The following is a 24,868-nucleotide window of genomic DNA, read 5'->3' on the forward strand; positions in this document are numbered from 1 at the left end:
TTTAAAAAAATAAAATAAAATTGAGAACAGCCAGTCTCCTCCCTCACTGCTGTAAATCAGGCATTACTGACATTCACTGAGAATCAGAGATCATTGTGGACCCAATTCTCCTCTCTCTTCAGTTAGGAGTAGCTATAGATGTAAGTGAGTCACAAGTGTAAAAGCACAGGAGGTGACAAGAGTATCAAGGTGCTGTGTTTATTTATTTTTACAAAAGCTAACAGAGTATGTCTTAACTATAGTAAATCTCTCATAAAACAGTGACTTGTGCAAAAGGGGGTGAGAGGGAAGTGACCTGGAATGAGAGGAGAGCAGGATATCTCCTTACATCCTTCCTCTATCATTTCCTTTGCCGGGTTCTTGCAAGTGTGGCTGCACAGACCAATCTGACGCCACATGTTGGAATCTGTTTCTCTAATTCAGCTCTCAACATTTCAGAGGTGTTGGGGAATGCAGGGGTGTCCCAAAGAAACAAGGTGGGTAAGGTAATATATTTTATTGGACCAACTTCTAGATATTATCTCACCTATCTTGTGTCTCTAATATCCTGGGATCAACCCTGCAAACAACAATGGGGGATATTCCAAAACCAATTGTAGCACCTACCCCAAGCTTGATCATATTCTTTTCCATAACTTTGATCAAAATAGGCCTACTTTTTGGTCATGAAAGTTACATTATGAACAAATTATATTACAATAATATGAATGTTGTAAAGTCAAACACTCAAGGAATGCCAGAATTAAGGCTGCTTTTGCAACTTTAATTTAGCGCCCTTGTGCCTATGCATTGACCCACACTCTAATTACATGATCACATGCTGTGTTTTCCCCAGGATCCCCGCCTCATTCCGTGCACAAAACTGATCATGCTCAGGGAATGAGCAGCTTTTCAATATTCTGTTTTATCCTCCTCCTGCAGTGTGTGGCCCCATGTAGCATTGACTGCATACTGTTCAGACCCTGCTACGGAATGATTCTTGTCCTCATGGGTGTTTCTTTACATTCAGTGGAGTTGCAATTGTTTAGACCAGATCTGAATTTAGCTCAATTCCTTCAAAAGATAAAGTTTACGGATGTGTGAGAAGGACAGATGATTTAACAATTCTATTGCTAACACACTCTTGTGCTCTGATTCACTGTTCTAGATGAAAGCCCACATTCTGAACTCCGCTCTAGGGGCATCAGTCTGATTTCTGTGGAATAACTCCACAGCTGTACCGGAGTAACTGAGAGCAGAATCTCAGCATAAATATTTGGATAAAGGGGATCTTTCTCCCTATGAGATGAATGGATCTGACCCTTTTACATATTGCTGGCTTGTCCATGTGGTCCTGCAAGATGCATTCAAGGAGTTAATTCTGCCTCAATTTACCCACCATGTGACCTCTGGCTGCACGCTAGGTAAATCACAGTTGAATTGGGCACAAAGTCCGTTCACCATCCATCTGGCCCTGTAAATATAGGCATGGGGGTTTGGAGTAGGGAAGGGGGAATTCAGACTTCAGGACATATGCTACAGCCATTAGTCATGCGAGTAGATTCATGGGACCAAATTTTGCCCTGTCTTAAATGGTACAACCCAGTGACTTCAGTGGCATTGCATGGAGTGAGAAAGAGGGCAGAATTTGGTTCACTGTCCTCAGTAAGGGTGCTCACATGGGTCAGGTAAACAAAACTAGGCCCTTCCATGGCTAGGTGACAAGCCCAGTTTAGGTAATTAAAGGGTTACATCAAGAATTTATATTTGTACACTGGAACTTTTTTCTCTTACAAGACCTTTCCAAGGGTGCATAGTTCATACGCCAGCAGAAATAGGTTTAAATGATACAACAGGTTCTAGATGGGGCAGTTGTTCTTCCATTGCAAGTTGCCATCATAGCAGCTGTATGAGAGGAAACAAGTAATTAGAGATACATTCGCAGCTGCTATAAACCCATGTAATTTGAAATCCTTTAGTCTTTAACTGAGTCATTTTACATTTTAACCCTTGGAAGGCTCTCAGTGAGGAAGCTGGTATAAATTCCTAGATATTCTGACGTGCTACCAATGTGCTCAGAGCTGTTTTCTACACAAACCGGTTCTTGCTCCAAAATGCTTCAGGATAATGATCTCCCTGACTTCCTTTCTCAAGAGGTCAGTGCCTTGTCTGAGGTGGAGACAATCTCAGACATGAATGGTCTTGTCTTAACCACAGAAATGTATTAAGAATGAAGGCCTCAGTCCAGTTCCCATTGACTCAAATGGGAATTGGGCTAGGCCCAGGGAAAAAACATTAAAACCAAACAATCGGCATGCATAGAATCTTAGCAATGTAGGGCTAGAAGGGACCTCGAGAAGTCATCAGGTCCAGCCCTCCCATGCTGTGGCAGGACCAAGTAAACCTAGACCATCTCTGGCAGGTGTACTTTGTCCAACTTGTTTTTGAAAGCTTCCAATGATGGGGACTCCACAACCTTCATTGGAAGCTGTAATAACGAGTCTTATTATCAGCAAAAGTTTGGCTAGAAGGGTACACTTGGGAGTAACTGCAGTGCTTCATCTTAGTTCTAGTGAGTTCATCGTTTTTTCCCTTGGCCCATTAGGCAGCATGTTAGCCACAGCTTCTGTATTCTCAAGCACGTGCCCTCCCCCCCATAGACTAACTACACTACAAAGCTGACTCAGTGCGGCCAACAGACGTAGCTGAGCTGCAAGTGCAGACAAGTGTTCAGTACGATTTGCCACACTGTGTGTTGATCTGGTCTTACAGGTGTTAACCAGCCCTTTACCACAGGAGATCTCCTCCACAGAGGAGTTCATGCAGATGGCCTTTCTGGAGGCGTGGAACCGTCTGAGATGTCAATTGTATGTTTTGAAGCCATTCACTATTCTGGACTTGGCCCTTGACAGAGTGAGTCATAGGCCCAACTCAGATTGAGGATTTCCCCTGTATCCAACCCTTTGCTTTAACTACTGGACCAAATTCGCAAGTGTGGGAAGAGCTGGGAGTTTGGATAAGTTAATTTACGCAGGGGGTTGGTGGGGTTGGGGAGTTAGCCACAGGAGTAGATTCTTACCTTGCTTTGCAGCCATTTTTTCCTCCTCTTTTTTCTTCTCTTCTTCCAGCACTTTCATTTTTGCATCATACTCATCACCAAGGGCCTTCCATTCCTTTCTGTTGTTCAGCAGTCTCTCATACATCGGCTGAATTTCCTCGTGGAAACGTGAAAATTCCTGCCCCAAGCACACCCAACAAACAGTACAACAGTGACTTAGCCAGGGCTGCTCATCCAAAATACCTGTGCCACTGGGTGCTAATTCAGGCTGGGACGGGGTTAATTTCCTGACGCAGGGTGCCAGCTACAGGTCTGGCCCTGGAGAGGAGAGCCAGCTAATTAGAGGGTGTGTTAGGCTCTGAACCCAGGTGTAATCAGCAGGGAGAGGGAAGCAGCTTGTTTCAGGAGCTCCTCCTAGCTGGAGTTACTCCCACCCCAAAGCTAGCTGAGGAATCACTGGGGCAGGTGAGTCCTGACAGGCCTGCTAGGAGGTACATACGGTCAGGGCTGAGGGGTAGCCTTCTCCTTCACCACTGCAGTCGTTCCCTCTTCCTCTGTCCCATTGCCTCAGGGCTGAGGCTCAGAGCCTGCTGCTGCAGGCCTCTCCCTCTCTCCCATGCCCGCCAGGGAGCAAAGCGGGTCCTGATGCTGCCCCCACACCCTTGGGTAGGGCTGCCAATGCTGTATTTCAGAAATATGGGACAGCCCTCTAATGTCCCTGGGCTTGACTTCTCCTCCCCATCCCTTCCCCAGGGCCTGCTCCCGCTGTCTCCAGCTCTGCTGCAGAGAACCCAAAGCCCCAGGCACCGGACCAGGCAGTCACTGTGCCTCCTGGAGTGAAGTGGGAGGCTGCAGTTGCTCATCTCCACCTACTATAGAGCTGTGCCCTGCCAGGGGTGAGGGGGTTGGCAGAAGGGGTGTGGATTGGAGAAACGCAGCAGCTGCCGGAGACTTTGCTGGTGGCTGGCTGGGCTAAATTTGAGTGGCATTGTGACCCCCATGTGTCGGGTCACGTTGCCAAAGCCTGACACATTGCAAAGAAAAGTGCCAGAGCACCGCTCCAGCCTAGATTTCAGGTGTCAGAGTGACATGCTGGACCGCCCTGGTTGAAACATGGGATAAAAACCATCCTGTACTGACTTAGTACTGGGCAAGCAATTTTTATTTAAATAAGGAATGTGAGGTCCCTTCTAATACAGGACTCTTGGCACTGGCAACCCTACCCCTGGGCCTCTGAGAGCCTGCCACTGATGCCCCCCGGGAGGACAGCAGCTGGAGCAGAAAGGCAGATGCTCCAGGAAAAGAGCAGGAACCACCTGCCTGTGAAGAGGTGTGGGGGCTGGATTGCAGGGGTTGCTGCAGAGTGAATTGGAGATCCCTGTGTGTTTGCATGGGGTTTTAGAATTGCTGTTTGAACTGACAGAAGTGCTGGTATTTTAGGAGGTAGAGAGGGGCCAGTAGGGAAAAGAAAGATTTCTCTCTCTCCCATCAAAAATCTGCTCCTCTCTGGGGATTTCGCTTCCCTACTTTATAACAGGAAGGAGGGGGAGAGAACACACCTAACCTCACCCATCCCATTTACATTACACACACACAACTGCAGCAAGTGGGGATGGTGAAGGGGCTTCCTGTGCCTCTCCCTGGGTGTGACCAGGGTCCCTGTGGGTATGGGGAGTAGAAGAAGAGCTGGCATGTGCTCCCCACAGCATTGGGACCCCTGCCCACACTGAGAAGGGAGCTGAAAACCCCCCACACTGTGACCAGAGACTCAGATGCACCAAAGGCAAACGTAGGCAGAGTAATACAAATAAGTATTACTGAACTTTTGTCAGACGCTGCCAGGTGTGTGCCGTATTTGCATAGCTGTTACTTAGTGTAAGTTCATTAGCAGAACCCCAAGGTGTATTCCAGTGTCATACTCCTATTCTAGTCTATGTACGTTCTCATCACCGTAGTATCTGAGGGCCTTCCGACAGTGCCTCAGGCAACTGGGTCTAACATCAGTCATATGTTTGTTCTTTCATCCTGCCCCCCAGGGGAGAAGTGTGTTCACTGCAGTCTCTTGGATTTTTTAAAAATAGTAGACACATGCTGCCGTATGTTTGAGAAGTCAAAGAAATATGCCATGCACTCCGCGTGGAAGGTGGGGAGGTTTGTGATGGGCCTTTGTTCCTGGGGGGAGTTCGTTCTATAGTCTTGGGCTGGCCTCTAAGAAACCTCTGTCTTCTGCCCAGACAACCTTTACCCTTAGGGTGGAAAGTTCCATTGTGCCAGAGGAGCAGAGTTGTCCTCCCTGGTTTTCATCCCAGAGCTTTAGAAGATTTTTATAAGACTGGCCATACTAGGTCAGACCGATGGTCTGTTTAGCCCAGTATCCTGTCTGCCGACAGTGGCCAGTCCCAGAGCTTCAAGGGGAGTGTACAGAACAGGACAATTTTACCCTCCTGGTTTCTGGCAGTCAGAGGCTAGGGACACCCGGATCATGGGGTTACATCTCTGACCATCTTGGCTAATAGCCACTGATGGACTTATCCTCCATTAATTTATCCAGTTCTTGTCTTGAACCCAGTTATACTTTTAGCAGTCACATGGTAATGAGTTCCACAGGTTAACTGTACATTAGGTTAAAAAGTACTTCATCTTGTATGTATTAAATCTGCTGCCTATTAATTTCACCGGGTGACTCCCGGTTTTTGTACTGTGGGAAAGGGTAAATAATGCTTCATTTTTTCCACACCATTCATGATTATAAAGACCTCTATCATATCCCCCCTTAGTTGTCTCTTTTCTAAGCTGAACAGCCTTAATCTTCTTAGTGTCTCCTCATATGGAAGCCGTTCCATACCCTTGATCGTCTTTTTTGCCCTTCTCTGAAGCTTTTCTAGTTCCATTATATCCTTTTAGAGATGGGGTGAGCAGAACGGGACACAGTATTCAAGGTGTGGGTGCACCATGGGTTTATATAGTGGCATTATGATATTTTCTGTCCCGTTCCTAATAGTTCCTAACATACTGTTAGCCTTTTTTACCACGCTGTGCATTGGATCGAAGTTCTCAAAGAACTAGCCACGATGACTCTAAAGTCTCTTTCTTGAGTGGCAACAGCTAATTTTGTATGTGTAATTGGGATTATTTTTTCCGTGTTTTGCTTTGCACTTACCAATCTTGATTTCATCTGACATTTTGTTGCCCAGTCACCCAAGATCCCCTTCTAACTCCTCGCAGTCATTTTTGGACTTAACTACCTTGCATAATTTTGCATTGTCAGGAAACACTGCCACTTCACTGTTTACCCTCTTTTCCAGATCATTAATGAATATACTGAACGCCACAGATCTATTTACCCCTCTCCTTTTTGAAAACTGACCATTTATTCCTACCCTTTGTTTCCTATCTTTTTCCTTTGTCCACATGCTTATTGACACCCTCAGAGAATTCTGATAGATTGGTGAGACATAACTTCCCTTTTACAAAAGCTGTTGACTCTTCCCGCTACTTTTGCAGTAAGGACCGATGCAAAGAATTCATTTAGCTTCTCTGCAATGGCCTTGTCTTTCTTGAGTGCTCCTTCAGCGCCTTTGTCATCTAGGGTCTCCACTGCCTATTGGGCAAGCTTCTTGCTGCTGATGTACTTGAAAGAATTCTTACTCTTAGTTCTTGCATCTTTAGCAAGTTCTTTCTTGGCCTGCCTTATTACCCTTAACCTGCCAGAGTTTGTGCACCTTCTGGTTACCCTCACTAGGAATTCACTTCCAAATTTTAAAGGATGCCACGGTGGCGTTCTTTTGTTCCTCTTATTGTCTTTTATGATTTGGGGCATATGTTTAGTCTAGATGGTATTTTTAAGTAGTCCCCATGCTGCTTGCAGGCATTTAACCTATCTGGCAGCTCCTTTTAATTTCCATCTAACAAGTGTCCTCACTTTTGCGCAGTTCCCGTTTTTATAGTTAAATGTTACTGCGGTGGGTTTTCTGGTATTATCCACCTACGAGGATGCTACATTTAATTACAGTAGCGTCACCATTACCGAGCAGTTCAGCTATAGTTGCCTCATGGACCAGATCCTGTGGGCCACTCAAGAGATACCCTGAGCCCACTCTGTGCCCTTCCATTCCAGCAGGAGTGGAATTGTGTATCGTCTCACCCGTCACTCCACTGCCCTATATGGAGTTTGCTGTGGAATCTTGGCTTTTATCTCCTGGGCCCAGTGCAGCTCATGCCTGGAGGTGCAAAGACGGCTCTGTACAATTGACCAGTCCTGGGGTTGTCAGGCACTGTGAGGCTGCTCTGCGTTACACTAGCTGCCCAAGGATCACCGCTTACAGCACACCTGTAGCTCTGGGTTCAAGGCTGCCCTGCACTGCTGTGTGGTGTACAGCTGCTCTGCTGGGCAGGTGATGTGATCCCATGTAGCAAAACTTAAGGTGTATTAAATAATGTATGTAACAATCCTGGACCAGTTACACCTAGTGCATGTTGGCACTGTAATGGTGGGAGTTTTCCTGCTTACAGCGTAGGCTTATCCCAGTTTCCCAATTTATTGCATGCAGTGTCTTTGGTCAGGGGAAAGACGAGCGTGTGTCTTGTTGATTAACATTCTAGGTATTGGTCAAGTCTCACTGATTGGAGAGAAATTTGCTTATATAATTTTTGCTAGAGTAAGTGGTTTTTAAAAACCGTCATTGTTGCTGCATCAGCGAGCTTTCATTCTTTGCTGTGCAAATCACTTACCTTATAAACAAACGTGCACACAAAGTCAATGAAACCGACTTGAAGCTTTGGAAGCTCAGCAGCTTTTTTCCTGTCCATCATAGGCTGGAAGAGAACAGAATTTCTTTGGAGAACACTTCAATGCCACATCTTGGCTGTTTTCCCTTTAGAACTATTCCGCCTTGAGGAGTGTCGCAACTCAGCCTAACACTTCTGCTGTATCATTCTCAAGAGCTTTCCTTTTCCGACCTCTTCCTTCTCCCACACAGACAATGGTATTTTCATCATTTTTCTTTAGCAAGCTACACTCTCTCTTCTCCACTTCTGTCCCTAGATACTGTTTTCTATTATGCCCCTCACCATAGTACCAGATTGATGGATCTTTGTATTCTTAATAAATGCTAAGGGGATCCTAAAGTTCCTTAAATTAACTAAACAAACATTTCACTTTAAAAAAAAATTAATTAGCAGAGCTAGATTTTTGGAACCTGTGACCTGTATTATCACTGCTCTCAGCTTTCATGTCTATTACGGGAGTTCTCCCCCCCCCCCCCCCCAGGGGCTCCCATGTTGTCAAAGCATCCAGCCCTGTTCATGTATTGCTGTCAGTGAAGAGGTTTGCTAGAAGGAAATGAATGAATCTGAGCTCATAGGCTACTTACGATAGGCTGCTGCTGAAGTACACTTATCTCCAAGTCTCCCTGTTCCCAGAATTCAGCTGCTACTAGGAGAGCTACCTACATTGGAATAAGAGCTACAGTCAGTTTGGGGATTTTAATCTGAAACAGTTTGTCTCCATTAACAGGAGAGTTCCAGTCCCTGCTCCTTTACCCAGCGATCTTGTCCGTCAAATCCCAGACTACAGCCAAGTGATCCTGTTAGCACAGTGCATCTGATTCTCTACTCGGTTTGTCTACGCGACGAGTTACTGAATGGCAAACCAGGGTGTGACTCTACAGCATGCCAACTTGCCACACAGTAACGTCCCATGTGGACGCTGCTATTGCTCTGTAGCAATGTTCCAGGTAGGATGCAGGGCCGCCCAGAGGATTCCGGGGCCCCGGGATTTCGGCGGCGGGGGGCCCTTCCGTTCCGGGACCCACCACCGAAGTGCCCCGAAGACCCGCAGCGGGGCCCCCCCGCCGCCGAATTACCGCCGAAGCGGGACCCGCCGCCGAAGTGCAGCTCGGTCTTCGGCGGAGGGGGGCCCCCGGCCGCGGGTCTTCGGGGCACTTTGGCGGCGGGTCCCGGAACGGAAGGGCCCCCCACCGCCAAATTACTGCCGAAGACGGAGCTGAACTTCGGCGGCGGGTCCCGCTCAGTCTTCGGCGGTAATTCGCCAGCGGGGGGTCCTTCCGCCCCCCGGCGAAGACCGGGAGCAGAAGAAGCTCCTGCGCCCGGCCCCGCAAGAGTTTTCTGGGCCCCCCGGAGCGAGTGAAGGACCCCACTCCAGGGGCCCCGAAAAACTCTGGTGGGGGCCCCTGTGGGGCTCGGGGCCTGGGGCAAATTGCCCCTCTTGCCCCCCCCTCTGGGCGGCCCTGGTAGGATGTTGTTGCATGTGGTAGTGGTAGTGCTGTAGATTTGCAGCCTTGCTTGCTGTGTAGTTAACTAATTCACGGCAGGATCGCGCCGCTGAGATCAGTGGAATCATCCTGGGGCTATGAAGTGCAGAATCAAATTCCGTGACTCTGGCAGCAGACTCTTCCGTCTACTGCTCCTTCATGTCAGTCAATGAACAGCTCCCCCGCTGCCCTTAGCAGGACTTTACAATGAGGCTTAGGGTGGGGACCGTCACAGCATTAGAGGATTCTTTGCCACGTTCCCCAAGACACAGTTGTCCTTTCCCAGTATCACCAATCTGAAGCTTTCATGACTCTTCCTCCCCAACCCCTAAAAAGTGAGGTTTTAAAATATGAATGTTGGAGTTTGTCTTATGGTTTTGTGCAGTTGGTTTTTTTTTTTCCCCTAAGCTTTCTGTAAGAATGAGGACTAAATGCTTTTTAAAGTGAAAGTTACTTGAGATTCTCAGCCACATGATTCCAGGAGCGGGGGCTTTAAGAAAAACCCTGAATGTTATGAGACTGGCAATAAAGTCAGAGTTGCCAGCACTGTTTTCCCTGAAGCCTCTCTGTGTGACACTAACTGTGTCCTAGTGGTTCATAGCACTGGGTGCAGTCTCTAGATATATTTGCTTTTACATTTATTTACCTACTTTTACATTCAGCACAGTGACTGTTACTGTGACAGTCCAATGTTAACAACTGTCCAGCTGTGTATAAATGTCTTAAACTTTCTACAATTCCATAAAAACCTTCTATGGAAACACTGGGAGGGAAGAGGTGGTGTTGGTAAACCCTGATGGTTCAGCTCTTACATGATTGCTAATAAAATAACATCAAGCTAAAAGGTCTTGGCTCATCAATCTAAAAATATAATTTCTACCAGCATTACTGGAAAGTTGGCCAGGATAAGTAAGGAGAAGCCTCCTTCATGCAGGCTTCAGACAATAGAGCGGGTTTCAATATATTGGAGTACATTGTGTATCAGGCGTCTGACCTTACTCTGCACTTCCCAGGGTTTAGCGATCGCAGATAAGTCACAGGCAGTCATCATCATGGCCCTGGAGAACAGAACCAGAACCGGAGTTAGTTTCTATTCTGAAGCACTCAGTCTTGTTCCCACTGGATCCAGGGTCTATACTGTAATTTAACAGTACTACACTTTGCCACTTCTCTCCTCTCCCCCGACAAGCATTAAAGATTGAGGAGAACCATTTTGTAAACCAGGGACAGACAGTATGCAGTAGTATCTTGAGTTAAACCTAGTGTATCTGTGTTTCTTGCCTGCCACCAAAACAGTTTTGTGATTACTGTACTTTTCTTTGATCAGATGGGTTTGCTTTTTAGGTCTTACTGCTATGCTAATTCTCAAAAATCTCATGTAACTTCTTAGCAAAGATTTAGTAGCAGAACCTGCAGTGAGGTTTTATGTCTGTGTTTAATTATTCTAAATACTACAGAACATATGCTAGACCACTATCCAGTATCAATTATTAGAACTAGACACTTCTCGGAATTTAATGAACATAGGAACGGTTATACTGGGTCAGACCAGTGTTCCTGTCTGCTGACAGTGGTCGATGCTTCAGAGGGAATGAACAGAACAGGGCATTGAGTGACCCACTCCCAGCTTCTGACAGTCAGAGGCTTATGGACACCCAGAGGATGGGGTTACATCCCTGACCATCTTGGCTAATAGCCATTGATGGACCTGTCCTCCGTGAACTTATCCAATTCTTTTTTTAATCCACTATATATAATTTTGGCCTCCAGAGCATCCCCTGGCAATGAGTTCCACAGCTTGACTGTGTGTTGTGTGAAAAAGTACTTCCTTTTTTTGTTTTTAAACCTGCTGCCTATTAATTTCATTGGTGACCCCTGGTTCTTGTGTTATGTGAAGGGGTAAATAACACTTACTTTCTCCACATCAGTCATGATTTTATAGACCTCTGTCATACCCCCCTTAGTCATCTATTTTCCAAGCTGAATAGTCTCAGTCTTTTTAGTCTCTCATATGTAGGGCTCTACCAAATTCATGGCCTTAAAAAAACACCTCACAGACTGTGAAATCTGGTCTCCCCCATGAAATCTGATCTTTTTTATGCTTTTACCCTGTACTACACAGATTTCACAGGGCAACCAACATTTCTCAAACTGGGGGTCCTGACCCAAAAGGGAGTTCCAGGGGAATCCCAAGGTTATTTTAGGTAGTCACGGTATTGCCACCCTTACTTCTACATTGACTTCAGAGCTGGGCGCCTGGAGCAGCAGCTGTTGGTTGGGTGCCAGCTCTGAAGGCAGTGCTGCAGCAGCTCAGAAGTAAGGGTGGCAATACCATACCGGGCCATCCTTACTTTTGTGCTGCTGACGATGGCAGCGCTGCCTTCAGAGCTGGGCTCCCAGCCAGCAGCTGCCGCTCTCCAGCTGCCCAGCTCTGAAGACAGTGCCAGCAGCAGCACAGAAGTAAGAGTAGCAGCACTGCCACCACCCCCACCCCCTGTCACACACACTATCCTTGCAACTCACACCTGCACAACTTCTTTTGGGGCCAGGACTCCTACAATTACAACACAGTGAAATTTCAGATTTAAATACCTGAAATCATGAAATTTACCATTTTAAAAATCCTATGACAGAAGAATTGACCAAAATGGACGGTGAACTTGGTAGGGCCCTACTATATGGAATCTGTTCCAGATCCTTAATCATTTTTGTTGCCCTTCTCCGTACTTTTTCCAATTCTAATATCTTTTTTGAGAAGGGGCAACCAGAACTGCATGCAGTATTTGAGGTACGAGTCTACCATGGATTTATATAAGAGCATTATGATATGTACTGTCTTCTTATCTATCTCTTTCTTAATGATTCCCAACATTCTGTTCATTTTTTTTGACTGCTGCTGCACACTGAGTGGATGTTTTTCAGAGAACTATCCACGATGACTCCAAGGTCTTTCCTCAGTGGTAACGGCTAATTTAGACCCCATAATTATATATGTATAGTTGGGATTATATTTTCCAATATGCAATACTTTGAATTTATCAACACTGAATTCATCTCCTGTTGTTTTTTGCCCAGTAACCCAGTTTTGTGAGATCCCTTTGTAACTCTTCACAGTCGGCTTTAGATTTAACTATCTTTGCCACCTGACTGTTTACCCCTTTTTCCGGATCATTTCTGAATATGCTGAACACCACTGGTCCCTGTACAGATCCTGGGGCGACCCTGCTATTTACTTCTCTCCATTGTGAAAACGGAGCATTTATTCCCACCTTTTGTTTCCTATCTTTTAACCAGTTACTGAGTCCGTTAAATATTAACTGTTCACTTAACCAGTGCAGGTTACTAAATTAAAAGTATCCCAGTTGTTGGTGCATGTTAAGGTTCTACTGTAATAATATTAAAATAGAAAACGATGTGCAAGGAATGAGTTTCTCACCTAGTACAGCTGTCTTAGCCCCAGATGGGCACCCAACAGCTACTTTAGCCAGCACTCTAGGAGGTGTCTAGGGATAGCACCAGAATACAGTTCTGATTATTTCTATGGCTCACAGCTCCAAAGCGATATGTGTTGCGGCATTAGTCGTAGTCGCTCATGGTTAAATTTCATGTCTGCTCCCGGAGAATACAGAAATGCACCATTTTTAAGTCTCTTTCCCTGTGACTCCCACACCACGAACATCCTAGCTGAGTTGGCAGTTATCAGGCCTGGTTTTTGGCATCACCAGGGCCGGCTCCAGGCACCAGCCCAGCAAGCAGCTGCTTGGGGCGGCACGTCCGGATCTTCGGCGACAATTCGGCAGCGGGGTCTCTCAGTCCCTCTCAGAGCAAAGGACCAGCCGCTGAATTGCCGCCAAATTCTGAAGTGGTGGCGGTAGAGCTGATCACGATCGCGGCTTTTTGTGTGTGGTTTTTTTTGCGCTGCTTGGGGCGGCAAAAACCCTGGAACTGGCCCTGACCAGGGCTTGTAGTCGTAAGTGATGGCAGTGTCTGTGGGGGAGTGAGGGAGGTTAACACAGCCATGGTGCTACCCAAGTACAATGCTGGATGTTGTTTGCTGGCCTGGGGTTAGAGCTTATGGGCAGTGAGGATTACACCCTGGTTATGGCTAAACCACTCTTCCTCCTGTCTGAGGTCAGGGCTCACCTTTGTTCCTGCTGGTGGAGAAGGGGGAGCTTTCATTAAATTGGCTGCACTGACAGTAATGAAACTAGTTGAGTTTCAGAGCTCTGTGGAGGTCAGATTGGGGAGGAAGGGGTGGTATGTCTCAAGCACAACACTAAAGCCGTTATTAGCTGGATGTTTCTGCTAAACTGATAAGCAAGGAAACAGTTATCAATGTTGACTTTAAGTGCTCCTTATGCTTCAGAGTTAACACCTCATTTAAATGACAGGTGGCATTTCTGTCAGTGCTAATGCTACACTCTCCACTCCTAGAACAAAACCACTTATGCAAGGGATCCAAGAAGGATCGGGAGAAAAGGATTCCTCTGCTCCAAACCCAGCACCTTTGTGGAATGAAGAAGCCTATCTAATGCTACTACAGGGAGACCCTGAACTTTGGTAAGTAGGATCCCTGCACATTCTCCTAGCAGGCAATTTAGGTCTGTTGATCAGCATAAGGAACCCATACTTTGCACTGGCCTGTTCTGCCACAAATACAGTTCCTTCACAGGGAATGCCTCTTCCCCACCCTACGTTGAGGGCCTCACGTCTATAGAGGGGGTCAGCATTCAGGTCTCTGAGCTATTGTTTCATTCTGTCTGGTACTGTTAATGCCAAGGGTTCAGAAATCATATCAACTTTAAAATCTTGATTAAAAAAAAATTGGGGTCTTTTTTATTTGTCTTCTAGTGTGAACCTTCAGGGTGTACTTGCTTCATGTTTTCAAGCTTTTACCTCCAGCCATGATGGTTAAATAACTTTTTTTTAAGAATCTAAGAATCTCCTAATCACCTGCCTTCAGAACTGGGGCCCAGATTTTTAAAGGTGGTGCTGTGCTCAGTATTACAACACCTAACTGATTTTGGCACTTTAAAGCCAAGATCTCATTGATACTCTATCTGGGCCTAGGGCTTCAAGAAAAACACCAAACATTGCAAGACTTGTGCTACAAATGTGAAAGTTGCCAACACTGCATTTAAGATGAGTGTGGGTATTTTGGGAAGGGGGCGGGGGGTTAGTGGGTTTTTCTGTTTTGTTTTGTGCAACCATAATAAAAAGGGCTTATTAAATAAAGGCTTAAAATTTGTTAGAAATGGTTTTAGCCAGTGAGAAGAGCCCTGTGGGCTGTCCCAGTCAGACCCCAAAGCTCTATGCCTAAAAATACTAGTCAAACAACAACCCACTCCAGTGATGGACCTGTTTGGATGTTGTAACTGTAGTTTGTTTTCAGCTATTGAGATGGTCGCTCCTAAGTCTTAACTCCAGATTCTGAAGGCTCCCTCTGCACAAGCCTCAGAGGAAGTCTTTGCATGTAAATGGTCTGTACAAAGGGCGTGTGAAGGAAAGAGGAAGCTAGAGGGCTGTCTGCTGAAAGCCATGTTCCGAACATGACCTGTTACAGAACAGAGAATCTTCTAAGTCATATGCTTAGGGCCCTATCAAATTCAGGGTCCATTTTGGCCAATTTCACAGTTATAGGATTTTAAAAATCATAAATGTTCATTATTTCAGCCGTGAATGTGTAGTAAAGGGTAAAAGCACATAAAAGACCAGATTTCAGAGGGGAGACCAGATTTCATAGTTTGTGACACGTTTTTCATGGCTGTGAATTTGATAGGGCCCCACTTATGCTGTGGCTCCGATAGAAGCTTTCCTCTGCACTGTCTCCAGAGCATCCATGCAGTCCCAATGAGTGCATTCTGAATCTGAGCTGTGAAGCAGGGTAAAAGGTTTCTCACTGAGAGGAGTTTTCTGGCTACTTTGCAAGAGTAGCTTACTCAGAGTGTGTCTACACTACAAGTGCTACAGCAGCACAACTGAAGCACTGTATGCTGCTGTGGTGTAGATACTGGCTACAGCAATGGAAGGGGGTTTTCTGTCACTGTAGTAATTCCACCCCCTTGAGAGGTGGTAGCTAGGTCAATGGAAGAAGCAGTGTCTACCACAGGGTTTAGGTCAGCTTAACTACGTCTCTGAGGTGTGAAGTTTTCATACTCCTGAGTGGAGCAGCTATTGTTAGTAAGTTTTAGATGTAGACCAGGCTTCAGATTCATACTGGATGGCACTCGGTTTTCAAGCTCTTATCCTTGATTTCATCAATAGGGAGGCTTTGGCCTCCCTTACCGTTTAAGCCAAAGCAGACTTCTTGCAACTCTTCATCAGTAGGCTCTCTGGTTCTGTGTGGGGCTTGCAATAACTTCAGTTTTTGTCATTGGATGTCTGCTCCCTAAAACTCATAGAATTCTGTTAATCTTGAAAGTTGCCATAAATACATCCAAGCAGAATAAGCAATTTAAATTAGAAATGTGGATACTTGCAATTAGAATTTGAATATAAAGTTTACTTGACACTTATCTAGATTAGGGTGGCAGACAGCAAATGTGAAAAATCGGGACGGGGTGGGGGGTAATAGGAGTCTATATAAGATAAAGACCCAAAAGTCAGGACTGTCCCTATAAAATCGGGACATCTAGTCACCCTAACCTAGATGTGACTTCATCCTATTCACACCTTAAAAAAATTCTGCTATATTTCCATATAATTCTTTAGTACAGAGAAAGTTAAAGAGATTTGGTTTTTGTTTTAATATCTTTTTATATGGCTACCCTTCAAGAATAACCCAGAATGCAAAGCCACTATACTTTTGTCTCCAAGATTCATTAAATACTAAAATGTTGTCTTAATATCCCTTAGAGGAAAATATCGCATGCTGTGCTAAACTATGCAGTCGGTTCTTAGTAAACACTTATTTAATAGAGGCGTAGTTGTCACTTCACCATTTGCCTATCAAGAGGTTTTTATTTACTCACATGACAATCTCTTTTCTTGTGGTCTCCAGAGACAAATATTCAGTCCAGGCATTTTCGTTGTCATACGTCTTGGACTCATCAACAATCTTCTGAAACATAGTTCTCTTTCTTCAAAAAACCCAAAGAGGTAGGGAAATGAATGCATTAAATATGGAGTTAGCAGATCTCATTTTGATTTCCCATGGAAACATTGCACATGAGCAATCCCAGGCTTTACCACAGCCAAGTGCCCACCACAACGACGTATTGTTATCTGAATCTTTTAAATAGGACAGAGTGTTTGAAATAATCGTAAAGCACTTAAATGTTGCAAAAATCGGTTTTAGTCAGGTTGAGGCTTTGTAAATACAGCTTGAAAAGTTGTGCTATTGCAACTTTAGATTAAAACTTACACTGAATTAAATGATAAATGCTACTATTATATAGCCAAGGTACTGACTCTGATCCTCAAGCAGGTACCTAACTTCACTGGGACTGTTCGTGTGCCTAAAGTTCATCATTTCCCCATGTGTTTGCAGCATGAGCAGCTAAAATTGTATTTATTTATTTATTAAGTTTTAACAAGTTTACAAATCCTTGCCATGTAAATATCGGAAACAACACCATCGCTCCAACAGTATTTCTTAGTGGCATAAAATGTTTACTTCTAAATAAAACTGCTTTAGTGCTAACAGTGAAGTTACACTTTCAGTACATTAAAGTTATTGTGAACATTCTTATACACTGTCTGACATTTTCAAAACAGGAGCCTAAAGATAAGCCCATATTTAGGCAATGAAGGACTGTGTTTTCCAAAACAACTAGATGACATTGGAGCAGGGCTGGATTTACACCTTACACGTCCCTAGGCATGGGATCTTCAGCGCCGCCCGCCTCCCCCCTCCCCAACCCCCCGTACAGCTGACCTTCATGTTGCACACAGTTTTAGAGAGGTAAGGTGCCCCTAAAACACCAGTGTCCCATGGCACGTGCCTACTGTGCCAAATTGGAAATCTGGCCTGCTTAGGAGCCCAGGTCTCTGACTTCATACTACAAACCCTGATGGATGAGTATAGCCCGGACATGACTTACGGAAATTACTTATATTGGAAGGTTAGTTGCAAATATAGCATGGGCCATTTGCTTGTCTATGTTCTGTTTGGGGCTATGCTATTCTCAATGGATGTTAACAAGACCAAGGACTGTTCTTTGGCACTGATCAGTATTTTTAGTGTGAAACTTCTTAGTGTAAAATCTAAAGTGTAATGTATTAATAAGGAAACTAACTAAAGAAACCAGGAAAACAAAATCACTGTTAGCAATTTCAAAATCACAAAAATCAATTACGAAAAATATGTATTTAAATCAAAATCAGTGTTTTAAAATTATTTTAATTTAAGTAATATTTGACAGCACCCACATGGTCTCCCAAAGACACAGCTGCTGTTAATAGGAGTTCTGCCCACAGAGAGCCTGGACAATCAGTTGTGATATTTTAGACTAATGTGACCAGCTATTTGCAATGTGTTTGCTGAAATACACAACTCACTTACTTGAAGTAAAGCGCTAAGTCAGTTGCTATGATAGCAATTTCCATCAAATGATTCACATGCTCAAACTGTCTCCTGTTGAGATTCTGGTAGATGTTCAGGGACTAAAGGAAAACAAAGTTTAATACGTGATTCTGGATATCCCGTGGATTGCTCATCTTGGAAGATGGGTGTTAATTCGTTGTGTAACATCTTCAGCTACAGTCAAAATGCAGGCTGAGGGCTCAATCCAATTCCCATGGTCCATGCAAAGACACCCAATGATTTAAATGGGCATTGGATGGGGCCTAGTACCCCGAAGTAGTTACTCAGCGTATAACTGGACTCCCATTGTCTTCAATGGGAGTTTGCCTGAAGTAAAAGTTTAACTGAATGAATTTGTCAGGATTTGGTCCATAGTGGGGGAAGGATGATTAAAGACCGTCAATGGGCATTATGGGTTCCGAGTCCTCTTACTTAAGAAACCTGTAAGCTTTGCTTCAAGGTCTCTCGCTGGTTCTGTCACAGATGCCCTGTTAAAACACGGGCAAGTCACTTAACTTCTGCACCTCCATTTCCCCTTTATCTGTATAACTGGAACAACACTGGCCTACCTCACTAGGCAGTGGTGAGGCAAGGCAGTAAAGTTCCGGGAGAGCCTCAGATGGAGAGTGCTGTGTATGTGAAAGGTATTTTGATGTATATAATGAACATACCAAATTACAGTAGGTAGAGACAGACTAGAGATATGTCTTTCACTGTCCCTAGCTAAAGGATTGAAAGTACACGATAGAGGGAATGTCTGCAGTAAAGGGAAGTATTCACAGGCTTCAGATATTTGGAAGTGTCTGATAAAACATGGGAGTTGAAGATTCTCCTTTACAGGATTAGAGCTGCGTGAACCCCATGGCATCTGGTTTCAGTTTCATCACACGCATGGACTATGTTCCGGGAAGAGGCTCACAAATCTCAAGAGCAATCTCGGGCTGATTTGTTTAGTTCTTATATGGTGGTAGCACAGGGGTAGGCAACCTATGGCATGGGTGCCGAAGGTGGCACACGAGCTGATTTTCAGTGGCACTCACACTGCCCGGGTCCTGGCTGCTGATCCGGGGGGCTCTGCATTTTAATTTAATTTTAAATGAAGTTTCTTAAACATTTTAAAAACCTTATTTACTTTACATACAACAATAGTTTAGTTATATATTATAGACTTATAGAAAGAGACCTTCTAAAAACGTTAAAATGTATTACCGGCACGTGAGACCTTAAATCAGAGTGAAGAAATGAAGACTCGGCACACCGCTTCTGAAAGGTTGCCGACCCCTGTGGTAGCACCTGAAGCCCCATTATGGTAGGCACTGTAAAACAGTTTGTGCACCAGAGTTTTGCAAGGACAGCAGGTGAACTTTTTAGTTCTGCATGTTTTCACCACTAACCCAAGAGAAACTCTGCCATTTTAACCGAATCTCACTTTGACTTTGGAGTTGGTTCATCTGTAAAACTTTAAGTGAACTGGTGGAATAAATTCAAGTCCTCAGAGATCTGAACCCAAGTAAAATGTTGGCACAAACCCCTGCAAAGTGAAACTGCAGAGTGTTGAACAATTAAAATTTAGCTGACAGCAAATCAACCAAATCCCTCCATTAATAATGTACATTACAAACCTCTTCTGAAAGCAAGAACTTTCCAAATTCCAAGTGGTGTCTCTCTAAAATTGATGAACCATGAAGTTTTGCTAACGGATGTTGAGATCTAATTGTGTAAATTAAAAATTCAAAAGTTAGTACAACACTAATGCACAAGGGAGTTTTACAGAGTGTCTTATTTTAATATTTCAGTTTATCACGCTTTATATCTAGGTTTAACTAGTGGATAAAGGGTTAATAGATAATATTTTAAATAAATGGCTTGTCAATTGATCAAACAATTCTTCTGGCCTTTACCCAGCTGTAACATTTTTCACTGCAGTACTTATAAACCATCTAAACACCTACTCAAGTCTAACATGCTTATATCTTTGAATCATTTATTAACCCTTAATAAATGGCCCTTATTATAATGTGTGAGCAGGTTTATTCTACTTTAGGAACTCAACGTATTTTATTGATTTAAAACAACAGGAAAAGCAGTAGCCCTCGCACAGTTTCCTAGATTGTACAGCACATCTGTGAAATCCCAGTGCAAGGCCCTGACAGTGAAATCCTTGCACACAGCTAAATCCTGTACAGGGAGTGGGAACAGAGAGGCCCCCCAGCTCATGAGAGCACTAGAGCAATAAAGCCAGCAAGCACCATGGCAGGCGGGTGCATTACTTGTGGAGGAGGGGCATGACTAGCCCCCGAAGTCGTGAGGTGGTGTTAGCTGTACGTGTGAGGGCAGGACCAGGGCAGTGTGAGTGTTAGCTGCTGTTAGCTGTACGTTTTCCCCTACACCAGGGGTGGGCAAACTTTTTGGCCTGAAGGCAGGGGTGAAAGTAACTTACAGGACTTATCGGTACTGCCGGAGTCCTGAGAGGGGCGTGGCCTCTCAAGATTTAAAGGCCCTGGGCAGGGGCGGCTCTACAAATTTGGCCGCCCCAAGCAATCATGCCCGGGAGGCGCCCCCGAGCCGCGGGAGCAGTGGACCTGCCGCGGGCTTGACTGCGGAGGGTCTGCTGATCGCGCGGCTCAGCTAGACCTCCCGCGGCTGCGGACTGGTCGCTGGTCCGGCGGCTCCGGTTAAGCTGCCGCAGTCATGCCTGCGGGAGGTCCAGCCGAGCCGCGGGACCAGCGAACCGGGGCTCCGGTGGACCTCCCGCAGGCATGACTGCGGCAGCTCAACCGGCCCAGCCTGCCGCCCCCCTGGGAAAGGGCCGCCCCAGGCGGGTGCTTGCCCCGCTGGGCTCTAGAGCCGCCCCTGGCCCTGGGGCACCGGCTGTGGCTGGGAGCCCCAGGGCCTTTAAATCAACCAGGGGCTCCCAGCTGAAGAGGTGGCTGGGAGCCCCCCAGGGTTCAGGGGCAAATTAAAGGGCCCAGGGCTCCAGCTGCCGCGGGGAACCCTGAGCTTTGCCAGGCTGGGGCTGGGATTTAAAGGGCCCGGAGCTCCTGCCGCTGTGGGGAGCCCAGAGCCCTTTAAATCCCAGCCCCAGCCTGGCCGCCTGAGCTGTGGCTGAGATTTAAAGGGCTCTGGGCTGCCCACAGCCGCGAGGAGCTCTGAGCCCTTTACATCCCGGCCCCAGCCTGGCCGCCGGAGCTCAGAGCCCTTTAAATCCCTGCCGCGGAAGCCAGTGCGGTCCGGTCCGGCTTGGCGTACTGGCTCTTGCCGGTACACCGTGCCGTACCGTACCAGCTTACTTTCACCTTTGCCTGAGGGCCACATCGGGGTTCTGAAACTGTATGGAGGGCTGGGTAGGGAAGGCTGTGCCTCCCCAAACAGCCTGGCCACGCCCCCATCCATCCCCTCCCACTTCTAGCCCGCTGACTGCCCCCCTCAAAACCCCCCACTCATCCAACCCCCCCTGCTCCTTGTCCCCTGACCGCCCCCTCCTGGGACCTCCCACCCCTAATTGGCCCCCCCAGGACCCAACCCCTATCCAACCCCCCCTGCTCCCTGTCCCGACTGCCTCGACTCCTATCCACACCCTCACCATCTGACTGTCCCCCGGGACCCCCTGCCCTTTATCTGACCCCTCTGCTCCCCACCCCCTTACCATGCTGCTCAGACCAGAGCCAGCCAGGCCCCCGCGCAGTCTAGAGCACCGGGGCAGGCCAGCGGCCCTCCTAGACACGCTGCCCGGCAGGAGCTCGCAGCCCTGCCACCCAGAGCGCTGGTGACATGGCAAGCTGAGGCTGTGGGGGAGGGGGGACACCAGGGGAGGGGCCGGGGGCTAGCCTCCCCGGCCGGGAGCTCAAGGGCCGGGCAGGATGGTCCCACGGGCCAGATGTGGCCCGTGGGCCATAATTTGCCCACCTCTGCCCTAGACTATAACCATGAGCAGAATGTCTGACGTAATAGCGAAGAGTAACCACCCCTGACACGCTGACCCAGCTTGCTGCTTAGAAACCCAGCAGGGTTTGTGACCAGGTCACTCCTGGCTCCCCCTTTGAAGCTCAAGTTTTGGGGGTCATGCATAGCATTTTCCCCCTACCTCCAGTATCTCTCTAGCTTAATGTTCCATCTTAAAAAACGCACTGCTGCTTTGGCCAAACACCGATTGCTACAATAGCCTATCAAACTACAGCTTCCGCAGCTGTCAGAGTGTCAGTGGGAACAGGGCGTGGTGTGAATTCGGTTAGATCCCACTCCACCACTACACGCGCACAATGACTGGAATCATTTAGAGCAATAGAAAGGTGCCTACTTCATCTGATAAAGGTTGTTGGTGCCCCTGTGATCAATATCATGAACCAAAGCTGCAGTTACCATAGCAAGGGCTTCAAGGTCTGTGTAGTAACGCTTCAGTTTGCCAGTCTAGGGGGAGAGAATCACATGCTTTCATTAGTATTTCCGATAGAAAATAAAACCGAGTGAGTCTGCTAGGTGAGTAGGAGTCTCTTACGCTGAACATAATTAAAGAACTAAGCATGGACTTTGTGAAGCCACATGCAAGACACACTCTAGAATCAGCACAAGAATTGCAGAAAGGAAAGGGGAAAAACATTTCAAGATCAGAGCATGTGTGTGTCTTAGTTACGTATATGAGAGATCCTTATGTGTCGGTGTTACTTATCACCGTAGCATCTGAGTGCTGTACTGACCTTAACTCATATATCCTCCCCCACCCCGTCCTGAGATGGAGTCAGAGGACAAGCACCTCCCAAAGGTGGTCTGAATCCAGCTGGGCACAGCTCTCTGACGCAGTAGGGAGTGGGGTGCATTGACCTGGGAATGTCTGCATGGGGGAGGGGAGAGCAGGGGGTGACTTTAGGTAAGGGACAGTACCTGAGCCTGTAACCTGAGCCAGGAAGGGGGTGGGGCGAGTTGACACCTTTGCCCGGGAAACTGGACAAAGGGACAGGGGGAGAGAGCCTGCTGGAGGGGGTTTTGGTTTCAGTTTGGGGCTGGCTGGGAAGAGGCAGAGAACCCCAAGTCTGGGGTCTAAGATCCTTGCTCCCCGGAGGGACCTGGCTGAGGGGTCCTGGTTGTACCTACAAGCCCTGCTTGGGACTGTGTTCCTGTCGTCTAATAAACCTTCTGTGTTACTGGCTGGCTGAGAGTCACGGTGAATTGCAGGAAGTGGGGGGTGCAGGACCCTGACTCCCCCACACTCCGTGACAAGCTCCCTAGCACTTCAGAAAGTGAGCTGGTCCTGCTACGTCTTAGGAGCACGCACCAGGCCTCAGAGTGGCTGGGCTTGTTTTCTCCTCCATTTAAGACCGCTCCAGTTGGGCTGTTATTGTTCATAAAATGTTAACTCCTTGAAGGGAAAGGTTCTGCTATAAACAGCTGTTCTTGGGTTTGAACTTGGGGGCTGCAGTATCAGAGCTCTGCTGTACAGTAATCCTTTAGCTCTAACATTCATCAGCTAGAAGTAACATTCATCAGCTAGTAGTCATTTTTGTGGACTAGCCACTAGAGGGGGACTGAGACCCACTTGCCTTGTGTGAATTACCCTCTAGATTAACTTTTGTATTTTTTATTAACAAGACTTTTTCAAAAAAGGAAAAAGATACTTGTAAGAAAACACATAAGATTTCTACTCACTGCATAAGAGTCCCTGTAAATAAAACCATGCTTTGCAGTTAAGAGGGAAAAGATAGTAGTCGTACATAAGATATACCATTAAAAGTGTGAACATGGTCTGTGCCACATTGAAGCCATGCCGCCAGTTGTGATAAGTGATCTTCCTGTAACCCTTGCTGACAGAATACATGAATCTCACCAGCACCTGCACAAATAGGAGAGCCGTGAGTAGAATGTTAACAGATTTGCCTCAGAAGCAAACTAGTTTATAGTGCTTGGGAGCGACCAGGGAACAAATGTATGAGAATAAAGAATTAGTAAAAAACAGTTCTTGAAGCAAAAGCAATCAGCTACAAATCACAGAATCATAGAATCTCAGGGTTGGAAGGGACCTCAGGAGGTCATCTAGTCCCACCCCCTGCTCAAAGCAGGACCAAACCCAACTAAATCATCCCAGCCAGGGCTTTGTCAAGCCTGACCTTAAAAACCTCTAAGGAAGGAGATTCCACCACCTCCCTAGGTAACCCATTCCAGTGCTTCACCACTCTAAATTATAGAGTTGCTTTTATGATCTTGTAGCCTGTAACAGAACAAGTGGTCACTAAAAATTAGGAAAGACCCTCAAGGTTTTTTGTTGTTTTTTGTTTAAAGAGAGACTTTTCAACAAACTGTGTTTATTTTCCTTGAGCCCTCTGGGGGGAAAAAAGGAATCAAGGTTTTTCCTTAGTAGTACAAAACTAAGATAATATAGCTTCAGATAAGAACTACAGAAAAAGGCAGTGGCAAAACTTGTTCAAAGATGATAAAAAAGTACTAGCTTTTCTTATGCCAAGTTAAGGAGGGGGAGCCTCCCTCTCAGTCTTCTAGCAAAGCATGCTGGGAAGGGGAGGAGTCTGGGGCCCTTTAAAATGTAGGTGCTCTGTTTTCTTAGTTAGTGTTAGGGAGAAAGCTGTCTGACAGAAGTATGGAAAGAATGAGGGGAGATAACACTTTGGGGAAAACATCAGGTCAGGGTTGGTGGTGCTCTGCTATTTGAGAGAATCTACTTGTATAATAGAAAAGGGTTGGATACTTTGGTGGCATTGGTTTCTATGTGTAGTCTAGTGTTTAATGGGGATAACTATTGTTTCTTAATCCCACCCCAGAGCTCCATTTTCTGTTATCTTTTCTCCTACATTTCAGTGGTGTGATTAAGAACCTAGATTCTTCTTTTGAAAGATGTGTATGGTTCCATAGCAAGCTAGAAGTTACAGCTGACAAAAGCAATTGCCTAGCCTAGTGATTGTAATCTAATGCACTTAGAAATAAACTTTTAAAATTTTGTTTTATTTTCTCTTTATAGACCCCATATTTTATAACCGTAGTATCTTGTTTAAAAAGTGAAAGAATCCACGTATGATTGTTATTAACTCTTTA

At 46.0% G+C, this 24,868-nt stretch overlaps 1 protein-coding gene across 1 annotated transcript in view; it reads right to left on the reverse strand.

Annotated features, from left to right (window-relative positions):
• Positions 1-1,173: 1,173 nt before the first annotated feature.
• PDE6B (phosphodiesterase 6B) overlaps positions 1,174-24,868 on the reverse strand; it is a 39,547-nt gene continuing 15,852 nt past the window's right edge. Inside the window, exons 13-22 of the mRNA XM_039544532.1 lie at positions 23,550-23,657; positions 22,131-22,240; positions 19,456-19,543; positions 17,813-17,913; positions 16,281-16,388; positions 10,304-10,367; positions 8,410-8,484; positions 7,769-7,852; positions 3,059-3,215; positions 1,174-1,884 (exon numbers count right to left, since the gene is read on the reverse strand). Of these exons, the coding sequence (XP_039400466.1) occupies positions 1,820-1,884; positions 3,059-3,215; positions 7,769-7,852; positions 8,410-8,484; positions 10,304-10,367; positions 16,281-16,388; positions 17,813-17,913; positions 19,456-19,543; positions 22,131-22,240; positions 23,550-23,657 (960 nt within the window). The 3' untranslated portion in view covers positions 1,174-1,819. The remainder of the gene's footprint in view (positions 1,885-3,058; positions 3,216-7,768; positions 7,853-8,409; positions 8,485-10,303; positions 10,368-16,280; positions 16,389-17,812; positions 17,914-19,455; positions 19,544-22,130; positions 22,241-23,549; positions 23,658-24,868) is intronic.

Source organism: Mauremys reevesii, linkage group 6, assembly GCF_016161935.1.
Source record: "Mauremys reevesii isolate NIE-2019 linkage group 6, ASM1616193v1, whole genome shotgun sequence".
NCBI classification, from domain to species: domain Eukaryota; kingdom Metazoa; phylum Chordata; order Testudines; family Geoemydidae; genus Mauremys; species Mauremys reevesii.